General features: G+C 44.1%; 1 protein-coding gene across 12 annotated transcripts in view; it reads right to left on the bottom strand.

Annotated features, from left to right (window-relative positions):
* SYTL2 (synaptotagmin like 2) overlaps positions 1-21,977 on the bottom strand; it is a 126,660-nt gene that overhangs the window by 15,615 nt on the left and 89,068 nt on the right. For 9 of the 12 annotated variants that reach the window (XM_053304267.1, XM_053304261.1, XM_053304264.1 and 6 more), the window contains 7 exons: positions 21,039-21,141; positions 18,112-19,002; positions 12,761-17,101; positions 9,646-9,747; positions 7,906-7,959; positions 5,441-5,535; positions 569-685 (listed from right to left, as the gene is read on the bottom strand). In XM_053304267.1, coding sequence (XP_053160242.1) covers positions 569-685; positions 5,441-5,535; positions 7,906-7,959; positions 9,646-9,747; positions 12,761-17,101; positions 18,112-19,002; positions 21,039-21,141 — 5,703 coding nt within the window. The remainder of the gene's footprint in view (positions 1-568; positions 686-5,440; positions 5,536-7,905; positions 7,960-9,645; positions 9,748-12,760; positions 17,102-18,111; positions 19,003-21,038; positions 21,142-21,977) is intronic. The other 3 variants (XM_053304268.1, XM_053304272.1, XM_053304269.1) reach the window with 3 other exon arrangements.

A 21,977-nucleotide genomic window follows, 5' to 3' on the forward strand; every position in this document is an offset into this window, starting at 1 on the left:
TGCTGTAGTTCTGCTCTCCTCTCCCATCTCACAAGACACCTGGACTTTGTGGCTGAAGCAGCAGCATCCTCGACACTTGTGCAATGGAGGTGCAGCCTCACTGCTCATTGGCTTTCTGGTTTGGGGCTGTTACTGGCCTCATTGCCTCAGTGACCAAGCCACTGGCCACATCTCTCCACCAAGTGTGGCCCTCCAGTAGGGAACTGCAGCCCAAATCTCTTCCTTTGGAGAGTGATGGGAGTCCAGTGGCTGAGTGTATAATGTGCAAGGAAGCCCTTAAAAAATGCTTTGAAATAATAATCCACACTCTGAAGGCCTCAAAAAGGTTAGATGGAATACAAAGAGGGGAGGGAGGGATAGGAGACATTAATTTAGAGAGGAGGAGTAACAGGGTGGTTTTTTGTCTTTATATGGGTGTTATAACTAGGTTAACCAGAATTTCTAAAGGCATCCAGCATTACAATAGTAAACAGAGCCTCTACTACCACTGCAGAGGTGCAAACGCAGGAGAGTATTAGGAAGAGCTAAAAAGAGCAAGAGTGATTAACGGAAGCTTTGGTTTACATACAGAAGACAAGGACGCCAAGCCAGAAGAGCCACTAAGATTGGTTAGCGAACTGGGACTCTTCTTGATTCTGCCCAGTGGGTAACTGCTGTCTGATGCTGTGTCTGTGTCTCTGTCACTCTACAAGACATTACACAAAGAGAAAAAGAAGTCTGTGCGGGGGTTCAAAAAGTGGTCCGAAAACACACAGCCATGCGGCACAAACTCAACAAGCAGGCTTGCAGATCTGGAATGCAGCATTTCTGGGCAAACAGTGTTGCATGCATGGTTCGGCATGCAAGCATTTAGCTGTGCTAAAAAACAAACAACCAAGAAATTAAAGCAGGAAAACAGACATCTTTTGCTTTAACACATTTACTGCCAATACTAGCCCTGTTCAGACACATTTTTAAAAAAGGGTGTGTGTGCTTCCAAGAGGGCTCCTGGAAGTCCCACCCCAGTGCTGATTTGCCCAGAAGCATCACATTCTCGTGCCCTCCATGTTTATGACATTTGTCAGAAGAGGGAAATGCCGTAAGCGTGATGGCAGCCATTTCCATGATTGGAAGGCTGAGGCGGCCCAGGTTTCAGATTATGAAAATAGCTACCACCACAGCTGCCATAACACAGACAGTGTCTGCCTCTTCAGACAAATACCATAAGTGTAGAGTTTGTGGGAAGGGAGGTTCTTCTCAGCCTGTCAGCATCAGGATTGCCAACACTCTCTAGGGATGCTGAACACCAACACAGCATCCCCTTTTTTCACATGCCTGCTTTCATTGGTTAATCCTACAAACAAAACACGGTCCATTTTACTTCCCTCCCAGACAACTAGAGCTACTGCCTCTGTTTAACTGCATGGCATTTATTGATGTGGCAGTATTTCTAATACTACGCACTTCTGAGCCCATAGCAATAAAGTAAACAGACAAAAAGTCCGTATTGCAATCTTTTAGTTTTCAGAAGTTTGCATGCGCACACGCACACACATACACACACACACAAATGCTATCATGTATAAAAGTTACTACATTAGGAAAAAAGAAAACCGAATGATAAGCAAATACATTTGCTTCTGTGGGGCATGCTGGACTATAACTATAAAATGTGTGAAACCCAAAGTTAGAGGTCTTGCCTTTATATTCCAAGTGAAATAGGAGCTGGTGTATACTGTGTGCCTCAGCACATAAGCACCACCTATGGTGTAGCCTCCTTGCATGCAACATGTTCCATTAAATACCTATGTGTATATACTCACATGAAAGCATCCCAGTCCAGGGGTGTTGCTAGGTACCTAAAAGATCTGGGACCCAGGCCTATACCCCCGCTTCTGAGGATTAAACTCAAACCACACACACACACCATGAATAATTATGTATGTTTTTTAAAGTCTCTAATATTTTAAATAGTTTTTAATGTTGGGTTTTAAATTATTGTAATGTTTTGATCATTTTTGGTTTTAATTTGTATTGTTTTTCTTGTACACCGCCCAGAGATGCAGGCAGTGTTCCCTCTAACAGGGATTCCCAGCTGTTGTTGACTACAACTCCCAGAATCCCCAAGCAGAGGCCATTATAGCTGAGGATTCTGGGAGTTGTAGTCAACAACAGCTGGGAATCCCTGTTAGAGGGAACACTGGATGCAGGTTTTGGGTGGTATATTAATATGTTAAATAAATACATAAATAAAACAGCACCTACAAAGGTGGAAGCAGCAGAGAGTTAGGTGAGGCTAAGAGTTTTCTCCCATGCTCTGTGCAGATGCCTCCAGGGATGCCCTTCCTTTCTGGAAGAGGTCATGGAGGAAGGAGGCGGCTGATGAGATTCAGGGCTCCATGGCCTACACCTTAATGATGCCCCTGTCCCAGACACTCATTCTCCTCCCACTCCACCACAGGCTGGCTGAGAGTCAAAGTGTTGATTTTATGCCCATCAGCATTCAGGGTGCTTAAGCACAGGGATCAGTTCTGCACCGCAAAGGCAGAATGTAAGCCAACCCCAGGTTTGTCAAAGTAATGGGTTTCAGGTTTTAGGAAGGGCAGATTTAGGCTACACATTAGGAAACACTCCCTAACTAATAAATTCAATTCAAATAAACAATGAACTTTCTTGTCTAGACCAAGGGAGTGCAACTTCAGCTCTCCAGCTGTTGTTAGACGACAACTCCCATCATCCCTAACGACTGGCCTTGGTGGCTGGGGATGATGGGAGTTGTAGTCCTACAGCTGAAGGGCTGAAGTTGTGAAGCCCTGGTCTAGAGAGACTGTTGAATTTGGGGGGAGGAGAGCTAGCCTTATGGTAGTGAGAATGAGTTACCCCTTTAGGTCCCCTTTAGAGTTCTTTCCTTAGGAGAGGGGATCTGGTCTTGTGGTTGAAAGCATGACTTGTCCCCTTAGCTAAGCATGGTCTGCCCTGGTTGCATATGAAAGGGAGACTAGAAGTTTGAGCACTGTAAGATATTCCCCTTAAGGGATGGAGCCACTCTGAGAAGAGCATCTGGGTTCCAAGTTCCTTCCCTGGCATCTCCAAGAGATTCCTGGCTGAGAGAGATTCCTGCCTACAACCTTGGAGAAGCCGCTGCCAGTCTGTGAAGACAATACTGAGCTAGACAGACCAATGGTCTGACTCAGTATATGGCAGCTTCCTATGTTCCTTTGCTAAGCAAGCTTGGCCTTAGTTTGCATTTGGATGGGTGACTATATATGAGTGCTGTAAGATATTATCCTTTCGAGATGGTGCCATAGTTCAGTGGAAGAGCACTTACATGCTTGCATGTAGAAGGCCCCAGGATCACTCCCTGGCAGCATCTCCAGGTACGGCTGAGAGGGATTCCTATCCGAAACCTTGGAGAGCTGCTGCCAGTCAGTGTAGACAATACTGAACTAGATAGGCCAGTGGTCCGACTTGGTAGAAGTCAGTTCCTATGTTTTCTATGTCTCCTTGAGGTTTTCAGAGAGACATCTTCCAGGATTGATTTTAGTTTAGGTTTAGTATATTTTTGCCCAGAGACAGTGTTTTCTACCTCACAAGCTGTGTGGCCATTGCCAGAACTGGCATTTAGTAGCCCTGGTGGATGCCTTTGTATTGCCCACTCCAATGCCCCCTTTTGCCACTTATATTAGCATTGATTATTTGATCAAGGGTACAATTGCATAATCGGTTCATGAAAGTTTTGATTTCATTAATGCTTCGATTCAGGTTTCTGCTAAGAGGTTTATCTAAGTTGTTTAGGACAGAACAGAGAATTTGCTCCAGTGATTAGGAGAGTTATTTAAATGCGAAATAAGGGCAAGAAGCAGAAGTTAAGCATTAAAAAGAACCAAGGGGAATTTGCTTTGGTTCAGCTACAGGGGAAAGTTCACACCTATTGCCACTTTCTCCCATCACACTCCCTTCACTGCTCACAGTTGAATTAAGGGTTAATGCTCACGGGGCAGTGGGGGAGGCTGAGTGGATTCAGGATTATCTTGAGCACAAGACAGGCAGTCATGGGATTGGTTCACCTCCTGCCCAAATCACCAGATTTTTCACTCTTTTGCTACAATTTCACTCTACTTCTGAAAATCATTGTGATGGCCAACTAGTACAGAAAAATGGGGACCTGGGGGCAGGAGAGGGAGAAGAGAGATGGACCTGTGCACATAATAAGGTAGTTACACAACTGTTGAATTATACTCCCAAGATCTGCTTGAGTCTGCTCAGTCCACATTTTCCTAGGTCAGTTTGGTCATGACTATAATCCCCCAAATATATTATGTATGTAAATTCCTCTTTTACCAACCTGATGGTACTGATGCTTCTGAGAGACTATGACCTAAAGTCAGTGGGGTTCCCAAACTTGTGTCTCCAGATGTTAGACTACAACTCCCACCACCCTCCCACCAAAGGCCATTGTGGCTGGTGGGAGTTGTAATCCATCAATCAACAAGTTTGATAACCTCTGACTTAGGTAAATTCATCAAAGTCCATATTAAATTTCAAATCTGTTGATGATTGAAATCTGGGCACAATGGCATTGTTGGGTGACCATCTGATATGCCTAGCCAGGATTAGCACAGCCTGGGACAATACTGACCAACTGATGTGCTAATGCACATGTTGACCTTCATGCACATGTAGAAGGTCTAGTAGCTGTCCCAGGTGCCATTTCAGGTTCTAGAATCCACTCTGGAGTTCAGCAAGAAAACTGAATTCTGCATTCTCCATAGCAGGGTTTCTTAACCTTGGGCCCCCAAATGTTGTTGGACTACAACTCCCATCATCTCCAGATATGGCCTTTGTGGCTGAGGATGATGGGAGTTGTAGTCCAAAAACATCTAGGGGTTCAAGGTTAAGGAACCCTGCTCCAAAGAATTTCAAGGCAGAACAAAGTAGTTAATCCCAATCAGAGCAATCATAATATAAAAAAATAAATAAAAACACTTTATTTTTAGGTGCCCCATAACAAATTGTTCTTTGAGCAGCTCTAATTCGTCTTCTAGAAGGGAGATGATAGTACAAATACCTAATGGGCTCATTTTAAAAATAAATCACAAAAACCTAGTTTCATTTTAATTCATACATCAGCCCACAAAGTACTTCCTACAGAGGCCACAGATATTGCTTCTTTTATCATCTGCAGGTGTCTGTCAAACCACAGACTCACAGGGCTGGAATGGACCAGAAGAGCAGAGTCCAAACCTCTACCCTGATAAAATACTCCACACTTGGCCTTCCAGAATAACCAACATAAATTTTAGTGCCACACGAACAGAAATCCGTAGAAGCACCACTTCTCCACCCACTCTGGAACAACATCTGGATCAGTCCCTCCATCATTGCTTTTCTCCTGAGCAAGTCAGTGCCCCCTAAAAAGCAAGCAACCAAAACATTTAAGGGCTACGATGTAAGAACTTGCCTCCTCCTGTAGAAATGCTGGGACCGATTTGCTCATCCTCTTGATTTTTTCTGGATTTGAGAACTGGTGGTCAGTGAAAGAAGGTGCTGTGGAAACTAAAGAGCAGCAATTCATGTTTAGGCTCTAGAACAGCAAGCACGGGCATGAAGATGCAGTCACGTACACAACAAGACTTCCACATGCAAGATAAACTTACTGTGAGCTGCAAGGCATGCTACAAAGAAGCTGCCAGTAGAAGATGCAAGGAGGACCTGTGTATCCTCTTTCCAGATATCCTACAACTCCCATGGGGAACTGTGCATACATGACTGATCCCTACATGGGTACAGGCACAGCTCAGGCATTTGTGAAATGCAATAATGAAAAAGTGAGACGGGAGATTTTCTTTCATGCAAGTGAATGACTCACATTCTGCTGTACATTGCGGGGCAGGGGGATCGTATGGTAAGGCACTGCACTTTGCACATCTGCAATGAAGGCAAAGCCTCCCGTCGACACCAGATGGCCTAGTCCAGCCTCCACTAAGAGTGTACATATAGTACACACGTGGGGATCAAAGACAAAGCTGGGGTGATCCTCCCCACTACGATACGGGACCTCCCCGATCCTCCCCACTACAATACGGGACCTCCCCGATCCTCTCCACTATGATACAGGACCTCCCAGATCCTCCCCACTATGATACGGGACCTCCCCAATCCTCCCCACTACGATACGGGACCTCCCCGATCCTCCCCACTACGATACGGGACCTCCCCCTTTCAAATTTCCAAAATTTGATATTTTGATAGTCAGATATAAGAAGGAGCTTCATGCTCCTGTCACTCTTCCCTCTCTGCACTGGCTTCCCTGTTGCATACTGTGTCATCTTCATCGTCGATCTTTCAAGAACCATTCCAGGTTCTTCCTTAAAATGTTCCACATATGTGGCTGCTCAAACTCTGCAGCAAGTCAGTGAATTTGCTAAGTTGCAAAGGGTGGGTGGGATTGCACTTTGTGTTAAAAATGCATGAGCTGTTGGCAATGCAAAGTTAGAACCACTAATATGAGATACAAATCATTAGTAGGACAAGAACAGACTCCAGACTAATTGCTTGTTAATTGATATTAAAATTTAAGAAGTGTGAAGCCACAGAGAGTTTTAGCCAGTGTGCGGGAATGGACTTTATTACTCACTTCCTGGCACCTTTTCATTTGTCTCGTTTCGTTCATCTGCTTGCAACATTAAAAACAACACACTGTCACACTCGGCTATCAGATGTGCTATAATTAAGGAGCCATAAACATCTAGCATTCAATGTTCCAGGTCATTTCTCCCCACTACCTTCAAAAATCTTTTGTGTACCGCAGGGGTTCTCCAGCTTGGGTCCCCAGATATTCTTTAACTACAGCTCCCATCATCCCCAGCCACAATGCCTTGGGATGATGTCATCCAACATCTGGGACGCTGGAGTCTGAGGACCCAAGACTGAGAACCCACAGCATACTAACTTTCCAAGTAACTCTGTAATCCTTTTTCTCACATGCAGATTTCAAGAGAAAGTCCCAGACTAAGAAAGAATTTCCAATGCTTTCCAGAATTTTCTGGGCCGCTGACTCAGTGTTCATTCCTATCAAAGTCTCCAGAACTTTATTTGGTGCCCAATAGTGTTTTGGGAAAGACCATTCACCCAAGACTAGGTTTTGATTGATTTGTTCATTTGTATGCCACATCATATAGAAGTTCACATCATATAGAAGTTCTCCCAGTGCTTATTCTAATCACCTAGAAGTTTGCTCAACTTGTAACTGAGCAGCTGGGACAAGCACACAAAAGCAAAGGTGCACCTAGGTAATTTTGGAGAATGGACCTAAAGGCCTTTGGAGCCCCCTGCCCACCACAACCACACAGTATTTTAAACACATTTTTAACGCGACCACACCACCTGGGACAGACTACATAAGATTTAGGGGGCCCCAGGGGGTGGAGGCTCTGGACTTTGGCCCAGAAGTCTAGGAGTAAGAGCTACTCTGCACACAAAACACTTTCTGCATTGATAGGACAACCTCTCTTTCAGAGAAGCTAGTCTTACTGATCTTCTAACTGAGGAAACCAGGGTACCATCACCCCTAAGCTCCACTCACTCCCGTGAAACTATTTCAAGACCAGAATTAGCTAAGGGGGCTATAATACCGTTAAGCAAGCTCAGGTCCTACTGAAATCTGCTGAGCTAAAGCATGAGTGACTTGGGTTGGGTTGTTAAGAAGCAGTCTTCGTACAGAGCTCAATTTCTTAAACACACACACACACACACACACACACACGACCGCTAACCAGTTTAAATCACACAACGTCCAGCTATCTAACAATCTAGCAATGGGAAAACACAGAAGACGACAGAAAAAGAAGTCTTTTGCTGCTGAGAGCTAAATAGGAACACTAAAGCAAGCGGCTACATTCATGCAGGCACAAATAAAATAGTTACCATCTTCAGCACTAAGCATTAAGTCTTCCTTTGGAATGTTTACTTTTCCTTGATCTGTGCAAGTGGGAGGGAATGGTGACAGTGTTAGACATTTAGCTGATCAGCAGGTCACTATGGGCTCTCAACGGAAGTCTTTGGGAGGTGAAAAAGAAATAAGGTGATCAGGAGTACAGCCAAGGGCAAATACACCCCACCCACCCCAAAATGCCTTATTTATACGAGCCATTCTAGTGTTAAGGAAGTGTACCCTAAAAGCACCCCCGAAAAGGAGCACCCATGTCAGCCTACTGCAGTCGACACTGCAGGAGATCAGATGCTGGGTGCAAGCAACAGTCTCATTTTTCAAAAGTCAAAGGTGTCCTTGAGGCTGATTTTTGTGAAAGAGTTGATAAAACAAGGCAAGCACCTTCGGAAATCAGAAACAGTACTGTACATTGAAGCAATGAGATAAAATGGTGCCCAGTGGATGGTCCCAGCTCAACAACGGCTAGACACAGATTGTTTTTAAGAGTGCTGTAAGTGGTTTGAGAGATGCATTGTCTCCCATAAAGGTATATACTCATATCTTTGGGCCAAGTGTTGCCTGTAGCCAAAAAGGATTTTATTCCAAAATGAAAGAAGGGAGGCAAAAGTAGGATGAGTGAACATCCAGGAGCCCAGCTTTCAATTCACATTCATCTCTCTGAAAAACGTGATGGCCCTTCTCTAGCCCAACTCCAGTTCTCCAGCAGTTTTTGGACTACAACTCCTATCATCTCCAGCCACAGCGGCCAATAGTTAGGGATTATGGGAACTGCAGTCCAACATCTGCTGGAGAGGCAGAGTTGTGCAGCTCTGCTCTAGCCAGTGTTACCTAGAAAGATCCACAGAAATGGGCTGAATCATCCCCAGGTCCTTCCCTCTGGCCTTTTATACCTGTACCCAAAATCAACATTATGAAGGGCTAACTTGCGTGCCCTTTCGGGGCATGGAATGAACAGCCAGGCTTATGTTTTCCATCAGCCCCAATACTAGGATGATGATCATGCAAACATTACAAAAGCAGGAACTGGCTCAAATCACTATGGAGGGCGATTTTATTAAGAGTTAGTGCAGGCTGCAATATGGCTGTACCACCGGCTCCTCACAGCCCATGATAGCAGAAATAAAATGCTGAGCTTACCGGCTGTTATAGCATTGCAAGAAGCAACACGTGAACCAAGAAGACCACTTGGAATCCTCTGCAATTTGGTTCTCAGATATGGATCCTCTGATGTTGCCAGACTACAACTCCCATCATCATCAGCTACAACAGCCTTTGGCCCCTGTGACTAGGGAGGATGGGAATTGTAGTCCAACAACTGGGGACTTAAGTTTGAGAATCAGGGCTCAACAAAAGGGGCTCCCAACACCTGTGGCCCTACAGATGTTGCTGAACTACAACTCCCAGCATCCCTAGCCACAACAAAATATAGCTGGGGATGATGGGTGTAGTAGTTCAGCTGCATCTGGAGAGCCACAGGGTGTGAACCCCTGGCTCTACAATATCATCAGTTATGGGGGAAACCCAACAGCCCACAACAAACTCAGTATGGTTTCTTCACAGCCCAAATATGTAAGTATTTGTTTTTAATAGTTCTGGAGGCTCAATCCTTCCAAAGGCAACATTAAATTATTTCTTGACAATGAAGGGCAAGTGGAAAAATATCCTAAGAAAAACCTTCAGGGACATGGAAGAGGGCAGACAAACTTTGTGCTCACTTGATGTGGCTGCTGGTATGTCCTCTAGACTTTTGGAAGGAATTTGCCTATTTGAACTCCTTTGCAAAGCCTCCAAAACCAGGTTTAGTTCTCCTTCCGAACCTGTTTCAAGACAAAACACATGAATACTGCACAGAGCAAGTAAGCTACCCTATAAGGTTATCCAGGTTACACAGCCTCCCACACCCTAAAGATTTGGCAACGTATGAGGAAGACCAGCGTGAAGGTATTCCATAAATGAGTTCCAGTGAACTCATACAAACATTAGGAAGGTGACACCATTAATTGTACGAACTTCATTGTTGTGACAGACTGCAAACAATCAAGCTAGATCTGCATAGAATCCATCTACACCATGTGCCACTTTTGCATCTGCCTGAAGCACAACTCTGTGAAGATCAGAAGCACACATGCTTTCAAGAAAATCAGCAGATGGGTCAAAAAAACTTGTGTTATTTATGAAATGTTAACTTTTTTTCCTTTAAAAGGTTAATCAGCATACGTTAAGCGTCACCTGATCCAGTCTGTTTCACAATGCTACTCTTATTTTTCTATATATTACATTTTACACATATAATCCAGGGGTTGTTTCGAGAAACAGTCATAAGGAGAAAATAATCAAAAGATTTGACGGCCAAAAATATCACAAGAACAGGTAAGGAACAATGACCCAACTGACATTTCTAGAACTGCAATTCCCCGCCCCGCCCGAGGACAGTCATTCATTTGAAATGTTCATTTTAAAGATTCCTTGATATAATTTCAATTACTTCCACATTCCCCTTTAAAACCAATTAAAGGCTACTGAATTCATATCCTGATTGTGGACTTGCCAGAGACATTAGACTGGCCAGTGGTGGAAACAGAATATGGGCCTTTCAACCAGGCTGCATAAAATTGATATTTTAATGAAATTAGTTCACACACACACACACCCACACACACACACCCCCCAAGTTCAGCTATAAGTTTCTCATTAAAAATATCATGATTAAAATGAAATCTGAATTCAGTGCAGACATACCTCCTGCTAAATGAGCAAAGAGTCACCTCTTAAAATGGTGGCTCTCCTACACTGAACAGGGGGAGAGTAAACTGTACCCATTCAACTGAGCATAGCATCCCTAATAGTTGCTGCTTGTATCTCTCTTATGTTACTTTTTAGACTGTGAGCCCTTTGCAGGTAAAGAACTATCTCTTGCCGCTTTTGCTATGTAAACTGCTTTGAGACCTCTTTTTGTTTTAAAAAAACAACAGTATCTAAGTATTTTTATACAGCAACATAGAGCCAGTTTGGATGATACAACTAACTGGCCCCACCCACTAAGCAATGACAAATGTGAGCATACACACACACACACACAGGTGCATTGCCAACAGCTCCATAACTGCATGGGGAGCAGTTCATCTGAACCTCTCCTCCCACATAAATGACATGCAAGAATTTGTCGTCCAGGCCATCACCTTTTGCCCCTGATTCTACAAAGCAAAATGGCGCACCAGGAAGAAGAGTGGCTATAGGCCACCTCCAGCCTCAGCAGCAAGATGCATCTGAGTACCAATTGCAGGGGAGCAACAGCAAGAGAGAGGGCATGCCCTCACCCCCTGGCTGTGGGCTTCTTGAAGGCATCTGGTGGGCCACTGTGTGAAACAGAATGCTGGACTAGATAGGCCTTGGGCCTGATCCAGTAGGGCTGTTCTTATGTGATGTAGTGGGATATTCACACTCACACCCCAAATCACATGGTGGATGAGGCTGGTGGACGGTACCATCCAAACCAGCCCATAACCTCCTAAAACTGAACATATGGACCTCTTACAAGCTTATGGAAGTCTGCTTTTCTATCGGATCCTGGTCTATTTGAGGAATCCCCTCCATACCCCGACCTGCTAACTCAGGAGTGGTGTTCAATTTCCCTACAAGGTTTTTGATGTTTCCTTGAAGCAGTGACTTCCAAACTGCACACTCTGCCACAAGATGAGCTGAAGCATGCCTAGAAAACCTAAGCTTCCATGCTGGATGCATCACCACTTGAGAAGTGAAGGAGCTGCATGGATTGCCTCCCTCTGCTAATCTATGGGCAGCAGCATTGTCTTAAGGGAGTAAAGAGGGCACACTGATTTCTCAATGTAGTTCATGTTATAACAGACAGGCACTTCCTAAAACTTATCCACTGGCCAGAAAGTATGATCCCTTTCCTGAGCCCTGACCTTTTGAATAGGATACAAGGAGACAACAGTTTGAGTCAGATGTTATAAAATCACACCACTGTAGCTGTGTACAACAGCACAAATGGGGAGGAAGTCCCACCCCTGCTGTGTCAATCATCTTCAAGCCCTGCTGCTCATGCTTACAGAGGGCCATACTGAAGAAGGAAGAGCCCTACCCATAATGGCAGGTGCTTCTGTGATTGCTTGTCTGAAGCAGGAAGAGCCCTAAGTGTGATGGCGGAGTAGGGTTGCCATATTCTGCCTTTCCAAATCCGCATGCCTAATTTGCATATTATGTAAACTGGCTTGAAAATAATTTTTGAGCAGAATAGTAACTGCGCATTTTGCGCCGTAACTCTGCTTCTACAAGGGCTAGAGCTTAGCTTTTTTTTAAAAAGAGAGAACAGAAAGTTGAAATCCAGGCAAATCTAGGTGGGCTAAGCAATCTGGGTGAGATGCTTAAAATCCGAGTGAAACCTGGAACTTCGGGAAGCATTGCAACTCTATGAGGGAGCTTCTGTGATTGCGAGGTTGTGCCGTAAGCATGAGGGGTGGGGCGTGAGGGTGACTGACGTGGCAGGGAGGGACCTCCCCTCCCCTTCATGTTGCTGTACATGGCCACAGCAGTACGATTTTATAACGCCTGAATCAGGTTAATATTAACTTGCCTGTTCTGGCAGGTGATTAAGCGCACACACATTCTTATTTAAGTGTTCAGTGACACATGCCTCCAATTTTAATCTGGGAAACCTAATCCTGCAGCCCAGATATCAGTATGAGAAACACTATGGAGAAACCAAATATCTCAGCAAACAGCCTTGGAGATTAATCTCTACCATTCAGATAATTATCTAATGATTTTAAAAAACCAAACCAAACCAGAATGAATTAAAACACTGCTCACGCGTTGAACTTCTTTGGAATCCCACAAAGGACTCGAGGTTTTCATTTGAAAGATCTGATCCAAAACTCCTGGCATCTCCATCATCATCATCATCATCATCACCACCATGATGTGTGGCAAGTAGCAACTCAACTTTACTACTCATTTTAGGCGCATTTTCCTCTGCTGCAAGTGGAGTGCTTGACTTTTGGGATCCAAACACTAGATCAGGCTTTTCTTCATCTTTATCTAAAGACACACTTGCAGTGGAAACCTCTCTAACTTTTTTCTCACTTTTATATTCACTCTCTCTCTCATCTGTCCTAGCAAGCATCAGATAACCCTCTTCTTTTTCCAGGAACGGGGCTTCGGATGATGCTCGATTAACCAGTAGCTTTTTTTGAAAAGCCACATTTTTTTCAGGAACAGAAATCTCTGATTCTTCTGCAGTTTGGTCAGATTCTTGTTTGAAAGTCTTTCCCTTGAGTGGTATTTTAACCTCAGTTCGATAGCCACTCGGCATGCTCCCAGCTGTAGCTGGCATACTGACAGATGGGCTTCTCTTTGCTAGCAGATCTGCTGAGTCGTTAGACACTTCCTGGCTGTCATCCTTGGAGAGCTGCAAAGAAGAGCTCTCTTTAACTAACTTTTTAAAGCTGGAATTGAATTTAGTATCATCTCTTGCTGGGGCAATAGATTTCACTACAGTTTCATCTGCTTCATAGGGAAGCCCGATTACTGTCTCTATACCTTGACTAGATTGCATCTCCACTTTCATTTTGGCATCGAAACATTCCAGCTGAGTAGGTGGAGTCTGAGAGGCTTCTTCAAGTAGTTTCTGTAAACCAGAACTAAATTCATTTTGGTTTGGTTTGGATAGAGCAACAGTCTTATTTACAGTTTCCTTGACTTCTTGACTGCATTGCATTTCCTGTGGGCAAACCAAATTTACAGTCTGATTAGACTTCCTCTCTATTTGCGTCTTATTCCTATCGTCTGCACTTTTCTGGTTGGATGGTAGGATTTCAGAGTCTTCCTTGAGCAATTTCAGGAGGTTAGTTTTGAGTTCATCATCCCTGGACCTGGAGGGAACTAAAGCTTTCCCCACAGTTTCCTTTATTTCTTGAGGATATGGTGCATCTTTATGATAAACTGAACTCTTGCTCTGACTAAGCTGCAGCAAAGCATGTGCTGATTTCGGAGCCTCAACATCTTTGAGCAGAATGTCCGTGTTTTCCTTAAGCAATTTACTTAAACTGGTTTTAAATGTACCATGTTCCAATGAATCTGGCTTGACTGTCTTCATGACTTTCTCTTCTACTTCCTTAGGTTGCTGGCCGCCATGCTCACCAATATAAGCAATATTCCCCTTGAGCTGCTCATTTGACTGAGCACTTAGATTCTTCTGGTGTTCAGATGGCAACACTAGAGTTGCCTCTCCACTTGTTCCACCCTCTATCGTATTGAATATGTTGTCACTATTTTTATTTGTATCTATATTTCTCTCGGTTGTTTCACTGATTGTCTCTCTTGGCAGACTGGTCATCTGTGAGGTATTTCTGTTCACCTGCCTATAAGATCTTTGCTGGTCCTCTTCCGGAAGATTGTCAAATGTTTTTTTTAGAGTACTCTCAGTAGTGGGTGAAATGCAAGGCATTTTTGAATATTCTTTCAGTAGAATTACTAGTTTGGCATTCAGATCACGGCATTCCCTTTTCGATGGGACAGAAGTTTCTGTCACTGTTTCAGTAATTTCTTTCCCAGGAGATTCTGTTCCTTTCTGAACTGCAAAGTGAGCATCAGGTAGTATCAGTTTTGGTGACAGGGTCTGGAAGATTTCTTTCTGAGAAGAACCATCATCAAGGTACCTTTGGACCTCTCCTCTGCTAGAATCTTCCCCAGCTACTGGATTTGATTTCTCCATTTCCCTAGGCAAATTTCCTAAACCTGGTTTAGAGACAATGAGTTCATCTTTGGATAAGACTTTTTTTGGCCTAGTTTCTTCTGTTTGAGAGATCACCCCACTCTTATCGTCACCACTGGGATAAACATCATTGCTGCGCTCCATCACCTTATTAAAAAATCGCCTCTTCTCTAATGGAGAAGCTTCCTGTTCAGAGAAATCCATCTCTTTACAATGACTAGGAGAAGATGTCACATAAAAGGCTTCCTTGAGCAACCTATCTACACTGGAATTAAAAGTGTTGGTGTCTGTTTTGGGTTGAATCAGAGCTCTGTTTACAGTATCTGCAACCTCATTTGCTGGCAGGTCAGATGGAGTCTGGTTAGTGCTACATGTTTGTTCTTCTATTGCCAGCTGTGCCTTAAGTGGCAAGGATTCCCGAGAGGCCTCTATCAACAGTTTCTGCAAGCCACGGTTAATCTGATCACCTTGTACTTTTGATGGAGCGACTGTCTTTTCTATACACTCTTTCACTGGAAGCGCCGTCTCTTCCTCAGGCCTTGAAATGACTGACCTTTCCAAGTGGTTGTCCTTGGTTAGGCCAAATTCTGGACTCTCTGTTGGCACAGAATTTGTTGACTGAGTCAGAACTGGTTGTCCTCCTATATACGTTGGAGTCACCCTGCTTACCTCTAAAAGATTTCCAGGGGAAATATTTGCACCTGGCTCCTTCACTTTCTCTCCTTTGAGAATCAGGTTTTGCTGTTTGTCTTCCCAAACGGGTCCCTGACTAGTTCCTACTCTGACTGCTTTCAGCTCTGTTGACTCTTTCCAAGGACTTCCTGTACTGCTCTTACTATCTGGAATGACCCTGTCTGCCTTGGCATCATCGGCCTTGTTCTGAGGCCTAGTTCCCACATCCCAAAAGCTTCTCAGGCTTTGAAACTGGGAAGGGTCGAGCCTCTGAGCCCTTGACTCTTCGTCTGTTCTCTCCTTTAGAGAATGAACCTTAAAGTTCAGTTTCTGTGGCAGAGATGTCTTCTCTTTGCCAGCAACTGCTGGCAAATCACCATCCTTCTTTGAAGAAAATGCCGCACTGTGTCTTTGATGCAGTTTGTCTGCATCTTGCACTTCTGTAAATTCAGTATCCTTCCAGTTACTTGGAGATATATTACCAGGTCTGTCAACAAAACGGTTTTCTTTGAATTTATCCATCAGGGTTGGTCCAGTTTTTCCCAGCTTGTCTTCATCGTCCTTAGGTTCAGCATCACCATCACTTAATTCAACTTTTCTGAAGGTAAACTTATTGTCATTGTCTTTAGGTTCAGAATCATCATCATTTAATTCAACTTTTCTGAAGGTAACCACATTGTATTTGCTTTGTTCATTGTCAGATTCACCCGTAACATATCCCGAAGATCCACCCATTGGTTTTAGTTCACCATTTCCCTTTTGTATCACACTAACAGATCTGCTTTCATTTAATGCATCTTTCTTATTTGGGGGGATCTTCTCCCTTTCCCAGAAAGCCCTGATGTCCTTGACTCTTTTTTGATTTCCCATCAGAGACGGTTGGTTAAATTCATGTTGCTGCAAGAGAGGCAGATTCCTTTGGTTGGTTTTTGTATCTGGTTGCATGGTTATCTCATCCAGAAATCCCAATTCTTTAAGAGGCATTTGAGCTTGATGCTCAAAGTTTCCTTCTTCCAAGCAAGATTCAACACCTCTCCTTCCATCTACGTGTGCCTGTGGATTATTTTCCCCTTCAGTTACTTTTATGGAAGAATCTGCTCTCTTCAAACCCAACTTTATTTTTCTGTCTTCAAAAGCCCTCAGTTCTCTACCTGAAACATTTTCACCCTGTTTGCTTTCTACGTCCCCCCAAATAAGAGTTCCATCTTCCTTGCTGGTTCCTTGATCAGGGGTCTGGAAATGTGTCCTCTCTCTGCCATTTATGCACTGTCCTCGACTGCTCAAGTTCACAGTTTCTTCTGCTCGTCGGCTGATGTTTCTTTGTTCTTCCAGCAGCAGGTCACTTGGACTTCTATTCTTTGCAAGCGATAACTGCCCTGCTTGGTTCACACTTTCCTGGAACTGGTGGGCATTGTTGATCAGCAATTCTCTCTTGCGTAAAGAATCCAGATTTAACTCCTCTGTACTTGATGTGTTATCTTCTCTCATCTGGGGCACCTCTGTCTCCTGGGTAGGATCTCTTCCTTGAGGGATTAACGAAGGGTTTTCTTTATCGTCCTCTGTACTGGAACTTCTTTTAAACCAGTCTAGTACTTTTGATATGGACTCATCAGCTGCCTTCAAGACCTCAGTAGCATGTCTGTCAGATTTAGAGGTGGATTTAGCAGTTTGACCCTCAACAAGAGCAGGCTTACCTCGTTCAAGGTCTGAGGAGCTCACGCTTGGCACCTGAGGGTCTTCTGTCTTAGTCAAGGGCAACTGCTGGCCTGCGAGACACAGGAGCAAGACTTGTTGAAACACAAGCTTCCTGATGGATGTGATTAAAATTTAACACCACCAGCACTGCACCAACTTAGAACTGATAGTTCTGAAATGGATGAGGGTGCATTCTACAAGTGCTGCTTTCTCCACATACAAGCTCTTAAGCATGCATCAGTCAGCATGGTCTAGTGGCTAGAAAATGCTAGACCAGGACACTGAAGACCTGGGTTCAAATCCTCCCCCAGCCTTGATTTACCCAGTAAGCCTAATCTACCCAACAGGGCTGTTGCAAAGATAACCTACCCTAAGTTGGGTGGGAGGAGAGCTTGTCTTGTCGTAGTATGCATGAATTGTTCCCTTTGCTAAGCAGGGTCTGTCCTGGTTTGTATTTGAATGGGAGACTACACGTGTGAGCACTGTAAGATATTCCCCTTAGGGGATGGGACCACTCTGGGAAGAGCACCTGCATGCTTGAATGCAGAAGGTTCCCGGTTTCCTCCCTGGCACCTCCAAGATAGAGCTGAGAGAGAGAGACTCCTGCCTGCAACCTTGGAGAAGCCACTGCCAGTCTGTGTATACAATACTGAGCAAGATGGACCAACAGTCTGTTTATGGCAGCTTCCTATGTTCCTTTGCCTGAGCCAGACCAATGTCTAGTTTGGCCTTGACAAATACACCTATACAACAAAAGCACCAAGATGAGCTCTTGGACTCTCCTTTAGGCAGGGTTATTTACCACCAGTAAGACTCAGTAAAGCCTGAACAACCTGTTTGCTCAATCATGATTTGATTTAAATCTGTTACAGCACAAAAATTAGTGGAATGCATCCTAAGCAATTAAATGTGTGTGAGGAGGCAGTGGTGGGGAGTTGGAAAACTGGTTAGTGCTTAAATAATCAAGATAAGTTGGTGATAAATCAAGCGGACATAGACTTTCAAACAGAAAAAAGACTGACAGGCCACACAAGGCCAAGAAGTCCACTAATGCTTAAGCAACTGGACTGTTATTTCTTACCAGTGGTGCTTTTCGAGATGTCTGGTTCAGGGCTCATCTGTTTAGTTTTGGAAGGTTGTCTATCATCCACAGTTTGTTCTTCACTGGCCTTGGGAAAGATCTTGCTGGGAGATTCATTGGGCCTTTTAGGTTCCATAGGAGGACTTTGCTCAGATTTCAAGGGAATAGATGGTGTACCTGATCTGTTCACATCACAAGAACTTGAAGCTGCATCCCCTTCATGAGACACTCTTCTGTCCTCAGCATCACCATTTAAAACAGGAGAACGGGAGCATGGAGGTTTTACTGGCAGAGTTTCTTTGCTCTGAGCTGCATCTAATGCACCCCATTGGTTCTCACTGGTCTTGGCATATTGGTCTTGGGAGTCTAGCAAACTGAACTCCCCAGTTTCTTTGCCCTCATGCAGCTCGCAGCTCTGAGGACGTTCTTTCCTAGAAACACTGGAAGAGAACCTGACTTGCTTTAGTCTTTCCAGTGAGTTTTGAGAGAATCCTCCCGATTCCCCTGCAGGAGGGCTCTTCTCTGCAACACCCTCGAGGATAGTCAAGGTGGGCAATCCACTTTTATTGGGAGGGTCCAAAGTGTGGTTCAGACGGAGCACTTCAGAATCAGTGGAGCTGGAACTTGAACTGCGTTTCAAGATGCCTCTGGGCGGGGTACCTTGGCCATTCACCTGTCTGTTCCTTCTAGCTGTTCTGGGGAAGGAATCTTCACTCTCCAAGCTGACATCTGACGTTTTGTGGATGTTCCTCCTGGCTTTTGGTACAGGAGGTTTTCCTGCCTGTCTCTGCAAGTCGTTTGCTTCTACAGAAGCCTGCTCTGTCTCCTCTACCCTGTTGTCATTTGTCACAGTTACCTTGGACTGGTTTTCTACTGAAGGCGAAAGTGTGTCTGCAAGAAAAGACGTGCATACAAAGAAAAGGTAAAAGCTTGCTAGGGATAAGGACTTGTTAGTTGCCAAAAAAAACCCATGCAACTAAGTAAAAGCATTATTTACATGTCTTGGAGAATGAGTGACGTTAGCATATTTGTTAAGCCAAAAGGTGCAATGTAACAAGACAGGTCTGGTTTAAAACACTCAAAAACTTTCACTACGGCCTGGTCTATGCACAAAGAATGAGGATTGTACCATTTACAAATGCAGGCGTGAGATTTCTCTCTTGATGGTTGTCTACTGATGGTTTAATCTTCCTGGTTTAAAAAACAACAACACCCTAGCATATGGGGAGGGGGGGGAAATTCTAGCCCAGCCCTCTTCTTGCTGTACTAATGTTCTGCTTGCAGGGAGATTTTTAGTGGGGTTTTTTAACATACACAAAAGGAGTATTCAAAACTACAACTCCCCAAAATTGCAAACTGAAGTAAAGTCCATCCTACTGTCTCAGCACTCTCTCACCTCATTCTGTTGCATGTGTGGAACAAGCCTCAGATCAAGGTAGCTGCAAACTAAAGGAGCATATCTGATGCAGATGCAAATGTTAGTGGTTCATAATGCAGAATAGTGAGGCATGCTTTGGTTAGTTATATTAGGGATTTCATACAGCAGGCTCAGAAGAGGACATTTAACTGACAAACTATACTGAAGGACCCATGAAGTGAAGCAAGGCAGTCACCTCAAGTGGCAGATTACTGGGGTACCAGCAGGAAAACACTATCTATCTGTATATCTATCTATCTAAATAAATAAATAAATGTATACCCCTCCTTTCATTAAGAAAATCCCAAGGCAGCTCACAATAAAATTTAATCATGATCATAAAAAAGACACATTAAAATATTGAGCTAAAAAGTATAAAAACAAATCTGATTTATTTATTTTTTTAATTAAAACACAAGCATAAAAATGCCCCCTACCATCATCACAGCATCTCTCTGGAACTGATCTGACCCTTACAAGCTTTGCAAGTACCATCTAATATGCTCCTTGCAAAGCTCACAAGCATTTAGAGCACCTTCCTTATGAGGCAAGGCTACAACAACCGGGACTTTTTAGTTTAGATAAAAGGCAACTTAAGCAGGGACATGATAGAGGTCTATAAAATTATGCATGGTGTGGAGAGAGTGGATTGAGAGAAGATTTTCTCCCTCTCTCACTACACGAGAATCTGGGGGTCATCCCATGAAACTGACTGCTAGGAAATTTAGGACCAGGAACAGGAAATCCATTTTCACACTGTGCATAATTACACTACGGAATTCTCTGCCATGGGATGTGGCCACTAGCTTGGATGGCTTTAAAAGGGGCTAAGACAAATTCATGGAGGACAGGTCAATCAATAGCTACTAGTCTTCCTCCAGGCTCAGAAGCAGGATACCTTTCAATACCAGTTGTAGAGTAGGGATGTGCACGAACCAGTCCACAGGCCATGTTAGAGGCCTGCGAACCGGTTCGCAAGTGGCCCGGTCCAACGGGGGGGGGGGTTGTCGCTTTAAGGGAGGAGGGAGTTACTTCCACTTTTGGCAGTAAACAAGGGGGCAGGGGCGGCAGGGAGGACCGCTGCCGCCCCGAAGCTTTCACTCAGAAATGGAGCACCGGAGGGGGAAAAGCGGTGGGAGGGGTAAGTACAACCCCCCCGCCCTTAAAGTGACACCTCCCCTGGCGTCGGACCACGCCTCCACGGTCTGTGCACATCCCTATTGTAGAGGAGCAACAGCAGGAGAGAGGGCATGCCTTCATCCCTTGCCTCTGCATCTGGTGGCCCACTGTGTGAAACAGGGTGCTGCAGGAGAAGATGGGCCTTGGGCCTGATCCAGCAGGGCTGTTCTTATGTTCCAGGTTGGGAAAGATGTTTGATGCAATTTGCTTTGTGAATAACATAAGGACACAGCAACATTAGCTCAAGTTTTCAGTGATTTTAGAAAGACGACATTGGATTGTCCAAAAGGGGGGAAACCCCCCACAAAAAGACTTCAAGAAACCCCTTCACCTTTCTTTGATGCTTCTGATAAATCAGTTGTCCCATTTTTAGGTGGCTCGCTTTTTGAATTATATTCCGACAAAGCCGAGTCATTAAATGGATTTTTCCTCTGCTGCAACAAATGAAATTAAACATTATGCAGTAATGTAACAAATAAATAGATAAACCATCAGCTAGAGAAACAGCAGCTCCAGGTAGTCTGCCTCTCTTCTCCCTGCTAAAACGAGCTCTGTTCCAACTGACAAGAGCACGGGGCCTGCAAAACTGAAGGGGCACACACAGTTGGACCTCTGCCATTAACCATAAGACCAAGGGCTGCTGGGTTGCACACGTGTATTTTTATTCCAATCTGTGATCAAATTATCTTGGGGGATAATTTGGTAAGAGGGTGCAATATACAGCTTCAAAATAATATAGCAAGGTAAACAAGAAAGGTAGAAGTTGGCATTATACAAGCCAGCAAACCGCCCAGAAACTCTGCAAAACAAGCAGCATTTAAGGATCACCTTTCTATCATCATAGGAGAGAGTAATTAAATGCAAAGGCTTGGTTTTTCTGCATTTGAAATGATAGAGCTGCAGGCAAACTAGACCATCAAGCATTCTACATGAGGTCTTGTCACTCTTGTGTCATATCAAGATAACAAAGAGGCACAATACTAATGGTTATGCCATGTTAATAGCTGGGCAGAAATTTCAGGTGAAAGACTAATGGCACTTGGAAAGCTGCAGTGGGGATTGAGACCATTTCTTGGTATTTTCAAGCCCAGGAAATCATGTAGTTTGTAAACAAGATAAGTGGCCAGCACCCAAAAGATGAGCAGTACATCACTTCTTCCATGGTTTACTGCTTTTAAAATGTTGAGGGGATCCCACCCAGCAATTTAATAATGTAGCTAACTGCAGTAATAATTGCAGTAGTCCAATTTGGTAACATCCACTACTGCAA

Source organism: Hemicordylus capensis, chromosome 3 (assembly GCF_027244095.1).
Source record: "Hemicordylus capensis ecotype Gifberg chromosome 3, rHemCap1.1.pri, whole genome shotgun sequence".
Classification (NCBI taxonomy): domain Eukaryota; kingdom Metazoa; phylum Chordata; class Lepidosauria; order Squamata; family Cordylidae; genus Hemicordylus; species Hemicordylus capensis.